General features: G+C 35.5%; 1 protein-coding gene across 2 annotated transcripts in view; it reads left to right on the top strand.

Moving 5' to 3' along the window:
- ANKRD13C (ankyrin repeat domain 13C) overlaps positions 1-13,053 on the top strand; it is a 92,074-nt gene that overhangs the window by 14,262 nt on the left and 64,759 nt on the right. For both annotated transcript variants that reach the window (XM_040470624.1, XM_040470623.1), the window contains exon 2: positions 9,694-9,735. In XM_040470624.1, coding sequence (XP_040326558.1) covers positions 9,694-9,735 — 42 coding nt within the window. The remainder of the gene's footprint in view (positions 1-9,693; positions 9,736-13,053) is intronic.

Genomic DNA, 13,053 nt, shown 5'->3' with positions numbered 1-13,053 from the left:
TATTCTAATAAAACTTTATTTATGTCATATCCCTGAATTAGAGAGTGAGAATGTATCTATATTGGAAACAGATGGCAAGTTTGTGCCCTACAATAAGCCTACCCCTTCTTTTTGCCTTCATTTATTGCTATCCTTAGGATTATAGCAGTAGAAAAATAATAAAGCTATTTCTAGTATCTTAGAAATATTCACATCGAAGAAGCAAGTGGGCAAGTAAGCTTATTTTAGTCAGGCGACATACCTGGGTGATGATTCTTTAGGTAAAATAAGATGTCCAGTACAAAGGCTTTTGTAAGGAAGACTTTTGCTTTTAAAATCGTTAGGGACATGAATAAATATTTGCTGCAATTCTAGCAACCTTTCTTATACCCCATTTATCTTCTATTTATTTTTAAGCAGCATATTGTAATATTATTCACATACCATACATTTGAACCATTTAAATTATACAGTTAAATGGTTTTTGTTGCATTCAAAGTTCTGTAGCCATTACCACAATTTGAGAACATTTTCATTCTCTAAGAAGTCCTGTACTCTTGACCTTTTACTTCCTCCTCCCCCCCCCCATTTGCCTCAGCCCTAGATAACCGCTAATCTGCATTCTCTATAGATTTGATTATTCTAGACATTTCATATCAATGGAATCACAATATATGGTCTTTATGACTGGCTTCTTTCACTTAGCACATTGTTTTCAAGGTTCATCCATGTTATAGCATGTATCAGAACTTTATTCCTTTCTGTTGCCAAATAATATTCCATTGCATAGATGTACCTCATTTTATTTATAGTTAATGGGCATTTGAGTTGTTTCTACTTTTTGACTATTATGAATTATACCGCTATCAACATTTGTATGGCAGTTTTTGTGTGAACATGTTTTCATTTTCTTGGATATATACCTTTGGCTGGGCCATGTGGTAACTGTGTTTTTCAAAGTATTTTACTTTGTATGAGGATTTATTTCAATTTCTCCTCCTTGCCAATACTTGTGTTACGTCTTTTTGATTATAACCATCCTAGTGAATGTAAAGTTGTATCTCATTTTAATGGTTAATGATTTTGAGCATCTTTTCATGTGCTTATTGGCCATTTGTATATCTTCTTTAGAGAAACAGCTATTCAGATCCTTTCCTGTTTTTAAATTGGTTTTTTTAAATTATTTAGTTGTAAGAGTTCTTTATATATCTGGATACTATCAAACTTATAATTTGCAAAATATTTTCCTCCCTAGGTTCTCTTTTCACTTTCTTGATGCCATTCTTTGGAGCAAAAAACATTTTAATTTTAATGAAGCCAATTTATTTTTGCTTTTGTGCTGTGCTTTTGATGTATCTGAGAAGTCATTACTTAATTCAAGGTCACAAAGATTTACTCCTTTGTTTTGTTTTGTTTTCCAAGGGTTTTAATAGTTTTAGCTCTTATAGTTAGGTCCATGATCTATTTTTTCTTAATTTATTAAAAAAAATGTTTATTTTTGGGAGAGAGAGAGAGTAGAGGAGAGGCAGAGAGAGAGAGAGAAAGAGAGACAGACAGACAGAATACCAAGCAGGCTCCTTGCTGTCAACACAGAACTCAACGTGGGGCTCAAACTCACTAACCAGGAGATCATGACCTGAGCCCAAACCAAGAGTTGGACGCTTAACCAACTGAGCCACCCAGGTGCCCGTAAATTTATTTTTGAGAGAGAGAGACACACAGAGAAATGCATGCAGGGGAGGGGCAGAGAGAGAAGGAGAAAGAGAATCCTAAGCAGGATTTGTGTTGTCTTGTGGAGCCCTACATAGCGCTCAAACTAATGAACCATGAGATCATGACCTGAGCCTAAATCATGAGTCGGACGCTTAACTGACACTCAGGTGCTGCCTGTCCATGATCTATTTTGAATTAATTTTTGTGTATGGTATGATTGATCTGTTGATATTTAGGAGTGTCTTTATGCAAGTACATACTGTTTTGGTTACTGTGGTTTTGTAGTAAGTTTTGAAATTTGTAAGCCTTCCAACTTTGATGTTCTTTCTCAAGATTGTTTTATATATTCTGGGTACTCTGAATTTTTATATGAACTTTAGGATCAGCTTGTCAGTTTCTTCAAAAAAGCCAGTTGGGATTTTGATGGAGATCGTTTTAAAATTATAGACCAATTTGGGGAGTATTGTCATTTTACCAGTATTTAAATCCATGACTTCAGGATGTCTTTCTGCTTATTTAGGTATTATTTAATTTCTTTCATCGATATTTTATAGTTTTAGGAATATGTCTTGCACTGTTATTTTTATCTTTCATTTCTATGTAACAACTCCTCTGTCTCTCAACTATCTGATACTCTTCGTTTTATCTAGAGTATTAGAATAGAGTGTCACAGGAAAATGCTTAGATATCAGCTTGTTCTTTTAGCTTCAGAGTTTAGAAAGGGTTTTTTACTTTGGTTCATTTTTTGAATGAACTGAGAGGAAAGTGGGGGAAGTCTGATTGTCTTTTCCCATACTAGATTTGAATAAATCTTCATTGCAGGATAGATGAGCAGGAAAAAAAAGTCATTTGATAGTCTTTGAAAAATACTCATTTAAAAGAAGTATCATCAAAGTATCCTGAAGATACTGTTAAGTAAAGGCTTGACAGTATAGAAAATTAAATGAATGATGTAAAAAAAAAAATTTGAAAACAGACTGTAGAGGAAAAAGAAAAATTAATGAGGGATAAGTTATAAATACAGAGTTATACCTCTATAGATTTCATTTGATAAGTAATATGTACTTTCAGATAATAAAACAGAATAACTAGAACAGAGGCAATACTCAAAGCTACAAGTAAAGAAGAAAAACATTTTTTGATCTAAAATTGGTTCAGACTCCAAAGTTACAACTCATAGAAAATTAATGAAAAGAGATTCTGTGTATCTTGGTGATATTTTAAATTTTAATGAAGAATTCTATACATATATAAGTAAAGAGCACAGATTGCTATTGAACAAATGAATATCAGTTTGGCCTCAGACCTCTGCAATATTAGATCATACTTGCTGTGACATCCTCTAACTGTAGAATTCTTTCTAGTCAGGTATTCATTTTTGAAAGCAACAATAACATTCTAGAAAATAGATTAACCACCATGCTATCATTCCTGAAAAGTATTATTCAAAGAAATATCCCAAATCATAAGAGATGAATTTACATGATTAACCCAAGAAAGGAGTTGTGTCAGAAAAGCGTTGATAGTGAACATTGAAACCACTTAAATGTACCATAGATGAAATCTAATAATCATAGTAAATATGATTACAATCTTGACAGCAAATTTCCAAAAAAAAAAATAAAAAATCTTTTGCTTCAAAATTTAAGACATATATTCTATAAAGGGTAAGAAAAAGGTTTATAACTATTGATTAAATTAGTGAAACAGGGGCGCCTGGGTGGCGCAGTCGGTTAAGCGTCCGACTTCAGCCAGGTCACGATCTCGCGGTCCGTGAGTTCGAGCCCCGTGTCAGGCTCTGGGCTGATGGCTCGGAGCCTGGAGCCTGTTTCCGATTCTGTGTCTCCCTCTCTCTCTGCCCTTCCCCCGTTCATGCTCTGTCTCTCTCTGGCCCAAAAATAAATAAAAACGTTGAAAAAAAATTTTTTTAAATTAGTGAAACAAAAATGGAGATGAGAAATAAAAGCATTAATTTTTTCATTTTTTGTAAAAGGGAATCAAATGTATGGTTTATTTTTTGACTGTTAGATAAATGTTAAGTTTAAAAGTATTTTCTAAAAAGGTGTAAATTTTACTGCAAATAGAATTTAAAATCTGTCTATATTCTGTGTTACTGCAGAAAATAAATGCCATTTTATTTATTTATTTTTTAATGTGTTTTTATTTTTGAGAGAGAGAGAGACAGAGTGTGAGTGAGAGAGGGAGACACAGAATCTGAAGCAGCTCCAGGCTCTGAGACGTCAGCACAAGAGCCCAACATGGGGCTTGAACTCATAAACCATGATATCATGACCTGAGCCAAAGTCGAATGCTCAACTGACTGAGCCACCCAGGCGCCCCCCATTTTAAAAGCCCAGATAAAGACAGAATAAAAAAGCAAAAGCACTTTTAAAAAATAGAAATTTCCCAAACTGTGATTAGGGCAAATAAGGCTTTATATTCTTTTATTGTATTAGTAATGGTTTTTGCCATTGCAAGTGAAACTCACTGCAAACTAGATTAAGCCCAAAGGTATTTATTGATTTGTATAACTGAAAGTGATAGAGTAAGAGCTAATCTTGGGTTTGTATGTATCCGGATCTCCTGCAGTGTTGTGAGGACTTTTTAACATTTTTTTTTTTCTTTTTCTAATAATCTCTTAGCTTTGCTATTAGGTAAAGCTCCATTTTTTCCTTTTGCAGTTGGGCTTTGTCTATTTCAGTTTTTTAGCCTCTGCTCTTGACATTTTGTGCCAGAGAATTATTTGTGAGATGAAATTGTCCAGTGCATTGTAAGGTATTTAGCAGTATCCTTGGCCTCTACTTTCTAGATGCCATTAGCACCCTCACTCCTCAGTTTTGACAAGAAATGTGCCAGACATTGCCAACTGTTCCCTTGGCATAAAATTGTCCCTGATTTAGAACCAGTAACTGAGGTGGTAGAGAATATGAGAACCACCTTAAAACATTGTGGTTCCAGCAGCAAAAGACAGTCTTCCCAGCCAGTTCTAGCACCAAAATAAAAATGCAGAAAATAATTTTCTAGTAAAGAAAGAAAGAAAGAAAGAAAGAAAGAAAGAAAAGAAAGAAAAGAAAGAAAAGAAAGAAAAGAAAGTCAGTCAGTCCCAGGTGGGAATTGTGCCCTTCCCTGAAATAGTATTCTAGCTGGGTCTAAAAATAGTAGCTATGGCATCTACTAAAAGGAAGGGAAAAGACTTTTACAGACACATCTAAAGGAGATTGGAAAAAATGGAAAATTTATGGCTGAGTCAATGGCAAAGATTATGAATGGAAAGATTAGTTACTGATAAAATTGAACTTGAGATAAGAATGATTTAAAAGTACTAAGAATAATTATATTTTGATTGAAGTTATGATCATTAGTGCTCATAAAATTATCTCATTTTTATACATTAATAGTACCAAAGAATAGAAGGCATAGTATTACAGATATGGAGAAAAGTTAAGAAATAAAATTGAAGTATCATTTCTGCCTCTAGTAATGATGGACTAGATTAGGATTAGTCTTCCTTAGAAACAAATAAGAATCAAATATTTAACTTAAGGTTATTGGAAATCTAACAAGGTAGGAAGTAATTACTGGGCCAAGTTCTGGCAGAAGAAGGAAATCCAAAGATTTAAGCCTCCCATTTTAGGTTATTTTGCCCCAGTAGCTTTTGTAGAGCCAAAAGAAGTAGTTAAGAGGCTGAGCAGCACTTTTGATGGCCTCACTGAGGTAAGAGGACAAGAGGTGGAGGCCAGTGCCTACTAAGTGTGAATATCTCTTTAGTACTCTGCTCTTTTAGCATGTAACTTGAAGAACTGCACCTTAGGAATAAGGGTGAACTGAAAGTAAATCAACTCTGATGGAGGCTGAAGCACAACTTTGTGTCATTATGAGGGCCAGAAAAAATGTCAGTCCCTGGATTAATGAAGTCTAATAGTTCTGGCCACATGTGAAAAGCAAATGAGAGTATCTGAGTGGTTTGTTTCTTATGCTTCAAATTTTTATAGAGAGAGCTCATTAAATACTATATCCAGTATATTATTAGAGATGCCTGGGTGGCTCAGTTGGTTGAGCTTCAAACTCTGGATTTCAGCTCAGGTCATGATCCCAAGCTTGTGGGATCAATGCCTGCGTTGGGCCCCCTGCTGAGTGTGGAGCCCTCTTAGGATGCTCGCTCTCTCTCTGTTTCTCTCTGTCTCTGTCTCTGTTTGTCTCTGCCCCTCTCTCCCACTCATGCTCTCTCTAAAATAAAAAAATAAAAAATTAATATCATTTATAATTAAAGATGACCAACATTATAAGGAAACTGAACAACATGAGGAAAACTGGGGTTTCGGGGGGAGGAATTAAAAGAAGCCCATCAGAACTTCATTTATTTTAAGTATTATTAGAGGCTTTAAATAACAACATTTATTATGTTCTTGGGGGATAAGAGATCAGTTTGAATATTTTAGCAGAGAACTGCAAACTATAAAAATTGAAATCACATATTTGAAAATGAGCCAGCGGCGCCTGGGTGGCTCAGTTGGTTGGGCAGCTGACTACAGCTCAGGTCGTGATCTCGCGGTCTGTGAGTTCTAGCCCTGCATCAGGCTCTGTCCTGAGAACTCAGAGCCTGGAGCCTGCTTCCGATTCTGTGTCTCCCTCTCTTTCTGCCCGTTCCTGCTTGCTCTCTGTCTTTCTCTCTCTCTCAAACATAAACAATAAAAAAATTAAAAAAGAAAGAAAATGAGCTAAATAAAAATTCTCAAATGGAAATATATAATAACTGGAATTTAAAACTATATAAATAGGCTTACTAACAGTTTTAGACCCTGAAAAAGAATTCGTGATGTTGGAAATAGGTTAGAAGAAAATATCTTTAATGAAAAATGGAAAGGGAAAGAAGTTTTTAAAATAATAGAAAGGGTAAGGGGTGCCTGGGTGGCTCAGTCAGTTGAGCATCTGACTTCGGCTCAGGTCATGATCTCACAGTTTGTGGGTTTGAGTCTCCCGTTGGGCTCTGTACTGACAGCTCAGAGCCTGGAGCCTGCTTCGGATTCTGTGTCTCCCCCTCTCTCTGCCCCTCCCCTGCTCATGCTCTGTCTCTCTCTGTCTCAAAAATAAATAGAAATATTAAAAAAAATTTTTTAAATAGAAAGGGTAAGAAGTTTTACATTAATTGAACCCCAAGAGAGAAGAGAGGAAATGGAACTAAAGCAATATTTGGAAAGATACTTGCTAAGAATTTTACAAAGTTTGTGAAAGACACAGATTCGGGTATTCAACAAGTCCAACCCAAGTAGAATAAACAAAGGAATCCACACTGGAGTGAAAAGGCTGATTAATTTGAAAAACAAAACAAAACATACACATAAGTGCAGCCAGAAATGTCACATTACTTTCAAAGGAGCAGTAGAAAGTTCTATGGCTGGCTTCTCAACAAAAAAGGAAACCATAAGACCACGTAGAATGTGAGGAAAAAATAGCATCCAATCAATAATTATATACTCAGTATAATATCCTTTTAAGATTGAAGTTGAATACACATTTACAAACAAAAACCTGAGGGAAATCACTTATCAAACTATCACTAAAGGTAATCCTGAAGGATATGTTTTGAGTAGAAGAAAAATTCTAATGGAAGGTTGGAGATGAAGGAAGGAATGAAGAGCAGCAAAAATGGTAAGTAAATCTAAATGAATATTGACTCAATGAGATAAAAATAAAACCTCATAGGACTAGATAATAGCATAAAAGAAGATTGCTAGCTCCCTAAAAGGTCTGGAATTTTTGGAGAACTGGTTTGTTTTTTTGGAAAATAGCCTATGCCAGTAACTTGGCAACTCATAAAGTTTACTTCTTAAATAGCATTGTGAGCAAAACTTCTTATCTGGGGACATGCTTCAGTGTATGATTATTAACAATGTGGGGCACCTGGGTGGCTCAGTAGGTTGGGCATCTGACTTCGGCTCAGGTTGTGATCCCATGGTTGTTTGGTTCAAGCCCCACATTGGGCTCTGTTCTGACAGTGCAGACAGAGCCTGCTTGGGATTCTCTCTCCTTCTCTCTGCCCCTCCCTGACTCACTCTCTTTTGAAATAAATAAATAAAAAAAAAAAACAAAACAACGTTTATTATAGAGGTTTCCATATCTCAAGTAAAATTAGTTATGAAGTATGAAAACTGGGGAGTAGATTGCCTAGTTGCTAGTGGAAATTTTATTTCGGGAAAATATAATGTGAATTATGTCCCCAAATCTGTCTTGTTGTTGTTGTTCCTAATAGTGAAGACTAAGAAATTTACTGTAGTCCAGGTTTTTGTTTTGTAAAATTACTTACAGAGAAAATTTAAGTTTATTGAATTTATTAAACTTCTAAATTTTGCGCAAAATACTATCTGGCTATCTTTACAGACAGTTCTTATTCCACTGTGCTTTTATTCAGCAAAAGATTGTGTGTGTGTGTCTGTGTGTGTCTGTGTCTTAACCATCTGTACAGGTTTTGTCAAACTAAGAGAATGGGATAGATCATATACAAGGTTTTAAAATTTTTTGGGGGGGCGCCTGTGTGGCTCCCTCGGTTGAACATCCAACTTTTGATTTTGGCTCAGGTCATGATCTCCTGGTTTGTAGGATCAGGCCCTGCATTGGGCTCTGTGCTGGCAGCACGGAGCCTGCTTAGGGTTCCCTCTCACTCTCTCTCCTCTGCCTCTCCCCTGCTTGTGCGTGTGTGTGTTCTCTCTGTCTCTCAAAATAAATAAGAAAGATTTTTTCTTTTGGATAGAGAGAGAGCACATGTGTGCGTGCGTGATGGTCAAGCAGGGGAGGGGCAGAGGGAGTAGGAGAGAGAATCTCAGGCAGGTTCCACACCCAGTGTGGAGCCCATCCCTGGTGCTCCATCTCATTACTATGAGATCATGACCTGAGCCAAAATCAAGAGTCAGACACCTAACCTACTGAGCCACCCAGGTGCTTTAGATCATATATAAGGTTTTTAGAACAAGTAGTTAAATCTTGTTTTATGCTGTATATGATTTCTTGATAAGTGTGCAGCTCATTTTATAGGCAAAAATTGTTCATGTGGTGCCTTCTGTAAAAATGCTAATACTGAATCTGAAAATTAGTATACACAAATTTTATTTAGTAACTTTATTTGCAAATATTACTATAGGTTTTCTTTCTTTTATAATCAAGAGGTTTTTAGGCTACTAGTGTGGCTTAGGGTATCATTTTGAAATTAAATTAGTCATTGTATAACATCAACTAAAAGGATATATTCAAACTTCATAGTGTAGCCTTTTGCTTATCTTACCAATTTCATTATTTACTATTCTCTTTACCCCCACTGGCCATAAACATTTTTTTGTTGTTTTTGTTGTTTGCGAAGTATGAACTGTTCTTGCATTTGAATGTAATTTGGGGGAATTGTTTTTAATTTTTAAATTGTTTTTAACACAGTATAATAGTGAGTTGCTTTATTTACCTATAAATTTTTAACCCATTCAAGACTTATTTCAACATGGTCCCTCTTTAATAGTTAATTGTTTGCACAGACAAAATTAGGAGCTCTCTTCTTTATTCCATTATCATGCTATACTCTCTTTTATTCTAATAAATAATAGCAATTATTTATTTTCTTATCAGTCTCTAACAGAAGACTTCTGAATGACTTGAGGGATTGGGTATTTTTGATATCTGTCCCCAAAGATGAGTATATAGTAGGTATTTAAATTATTTGCTGAATGAACAAAGAATGATATGATAGATAAATTAGCAGGAAAGGAATCTGTGAAATCTCTTGGGAGAAGAAATCTCAAAAGCAAACTGGGTATCCTTTTTTTTGGTGGGGGTTGGTTTAGAATACATTGTGTTTAGAAATCATGGCATCCTCTGACTTTGAATTTGCCATATAAACAGGGTCATTTTGCAGTCACATTTTACTTAAATCTGTCAGTGAAATTTCTGAAGGAGCTAAAACCACTTTTAAATAACAATTTTCTATGTTTTTACACTAATTTAATTTTTTTTTAATTTTAGGAAACACTCCTTTACACCTTGCTGTGATGTTAGGAAATAAAGGTTAGTAAATATTTCCTTTCTTATGTTTAACTTCATTCATGTATTTTCACATTTAGTTAAAGCTTTTTAAGATGAATTTTGTCTTTTGAGTTTTTCAAAATTAACCTGATTATTTTATTTGCTAATTGAGTTAAGAGTCAATATATTAAAAATAATAACATTTTCTCATTTTCTGTAGTTCACCTCAAGAGTTAGTGGAAATCCTGTACTAACTTTATGCTTTTTGAAACTGTGTGTTTTTTCTTATTTGGTTATTTTATCAAGGAAGTATTTATAATTTCCAAATATTAAGATATGTTAACTTTTATAATACTTTTAATATTCAGAGAGTTTTATAAGATTCTTTAATATGGACTGTTTTATATATCTAAACGCAGAAGTCTACACCTTTTGTATGTTAGATGTTTGTAAAATCTTAATATTTACTTATTCTTTAAAAGAAAAACTTCATAGATGATTTAAAAGATTTACTTTGAGAGAGAGTAAGACAGAGTGTGAGCAGGATAGGGGCAGAGAGAAAGGGGAGACACAGAATCGGAAACAGGCTCTGGGCTCTGAGCTGTCAGCACAGAGCCTGATGGGGGGGCTTGAACTCACGAACGGTGAGATTATGACCTGAGCTGAAGTCAGACGCTTAACCAACTGAGCCAGTCAGGCGCCCCTGAAATATTTACTTTTTAAGGTTATTCCTAGAAGTGATAAAATCTTTGTTATCTGGCTTCCCAATAATCCTGGAGAGTGAGGATTTCAGATAGGTGATTAGTAACATTTTGAGTGCTGGATTTTTAAATTTTTGATGTGTTTGATAAAAACCTTTTAAAAACATAATCTTAAATTTTTAAACAGGCTAATGAATTTTTGTTAACATTTTTTCTTTCTGATAACCTAGAAGTATCATTTTGGGACAACTATTATTGATACAAAGTATAATACAGTTAGTGTAAACATTTGATCTGAATGTATGCAGATCCCAGGGGTGTTATCAGTACTTGCTTTGTTGAAAAACAAAATTTTTTTTGTCAGTTTGGTTTTTTTTTTTAATTTTTTTTCAACGTTTTTTATTTATTTTTGGGACAGAGAGAGACAGAGCATGAACGGGGGAGGGGCAGAGAGAGAGGGAGACACAGAATCGGAAACAGGCCCCAGGCTCTGAGCCATCAGCCCAGAGCCCGACGCGGGGCTCGAACTCACGGACCGCGAGATCGTGACCTGGCTGAAGACGGACGCTTAACCGACTGCGCCACCCAGGCGCCCCTCAGTTTGGTTTTTAAGTTTATATGCCTAAGCACATGATCTGTAGGATAATTTAATGTTGACTTTAATTCTGTATAAATTGGTGACTCGTATTTTGTTTTCATTTTTAAATTTATTTTATGCTGTTTTTTTTTTTTACCTTCTTGCAAGAAATATGAGTAACTTCAAAGTTAAGAGAGATTTATTAAGAGGCTACATATTGTAGAAACTCAAGAAATGGGGACTACCTATGTCTCAGGAAGAGAAGTAACTGAGATCATTTGGGAACTCAGCCATTCTCCCCTCACTCTGTCTGTCTACCTACTTACCTACCATCTGTCTATCTCTTCTGGTGTGTCTGCTGTTCTTTATGTATATGTAAATTATAGATATAATATTTATAACACTAAGAGGAGACAAAGCAAATATGATAAAATGTTAACAACTATTGAACCTAGGTAGAGAGTATTAGTATTTAAATGTTCATTGAGATCATCTGTTTTTCTGTATGTTTGAAATTTTTTATAGTATTGAAAGAGAAACAGAAATGGTATTGTTATGCTTTATCATAGGTTTAAATTTTTTTTGTTGTTGATATTATTCATTTTTGAGAGACAGAGCATGAGCGGGGAAGGGGCAGAGAGAGAGGGAGACACAGAATCGGAAGCAGGCTCTAGGCTCTGAGCTGTCAGTACAGAGCCCGACACGGGGCTTGAACTCTCAAATTGCGAGATCATGACCAGAGCTAAAGTTGGATGCTCAACTGACTGAACCACCCAGGTGCCCCTATCATAGGTTTATATTAGAATGTCTAAATTATGTTTCACAGAACATTAGTTTTATGGCATACTAATAATATTTAGGGGAAAATAATATTTCCAGGTCAAATCGATTTGGAAAATAGTGGGTTTAATAACTATTAGGCAGTTTTTTTTATTATGGACTTTCTTAGAACTTTGATACGCTTATATGCACTGTGACCTTCTGAGTTGGGGCAGGTGTTGGATATAGAGTCATTATTCCCCAAAGTTACCTGATTTTTTTCCACATGTATCCTGAGAGATTAGAGTTCAGTGGAAGGTATTTTGGGGAAACATTTGGTTAAGTGATTCAGGATCTGCACATGATGTCAATATTTGCTTTTTCTGAGTCCTTTTCATATAAGGTAGGTCCAACCGTTAATAATACTGATCCATTTTACATTAAAACAATTTTTTTAATGTTTATTTATTTTTGAGAGAAAGAGAGACAGAGCATGAGTGGGGGAGGGGTAGAGACAGACAGAGACACAGAATCCAAAGCAGGCTCCAGGCTCTGAGCTGTCAGCACAGAGCCTGACGCAGAGCTCGAACTCATGAGCTGTGTGATCATGACCTGAGCCAAAGTCAGATGCTTAACTGCCTGAGCCACCCAGGCACCCCCCATTTACGTTTTTTTATTTGTATATTCTTTTTTGCTTTTTTCTTTATGACCTTTAAACATTTTTGAAATTTGATTACACAGGAGTGTTATTGAAATGTGTAGTGGAAGATAAAACATCTACCTTATTGGGGTGCCTGGGTGGCTCACTTGGTTAAGCATCTGACTTCAGCTCGGGTCATGATCTCATGGTTCATGACTTTGAGCCCCACATCAGGCTCTCTGCTGTCAGAGAGCTTTGGATCCTCTGTCGCCCACTCTCTCTGCCCTCCCCCACTCATTCTCTCTCTCTCTCAAAAATAAACGTTAAAAAAATATATAAGGGTGCCTGGGTGGTTCAGTTGGTTAAGTCCAACTCTTGGTTTCGCTCAGGTCATGATCTCATGGTTTTGTGAGTTCAAGTCCGGTGTCAGGCTCTGTACTGATGGTACAGAACCAGCTTGGGATTCTCTGCCTCCCTGTCGCTCTGCCCTGCCCTCTCCAACTCTCATTGTCTCTGTGTCTCTTAAGATAAACAAACTTAAAAAAAAAATATATATATATATATATATATATACACACATATATATATGTATATACACACGTGTATATACATATATATTATACATATATACACGTATATATACATATATACACGTGTATATACATATATACACGTGTATATAC

The sequence above is a fragment of the Herpailurus yagouaroundi genome, unplaced genomic scaffold, assembly GCF_014898765.1.
Source record: "Herpailurus yagouaroundi ecotype Mexico unplaced genomic scaffold, PumYag 77, whole genome shotgun sequence".
In the NCBI taxonomy this organism is placed as follows: domain Eukaryota; kingdom Metazoa; phylum Chordata; class Mammalia; order Carnivora; family Felidae; genus Herpailurus; species Herpailurus yagouaroundi.
Note: the sequence above shows the minus strand (reverse complement) of the source record. Positions and strands in the feature narration are given on the sequence as shown.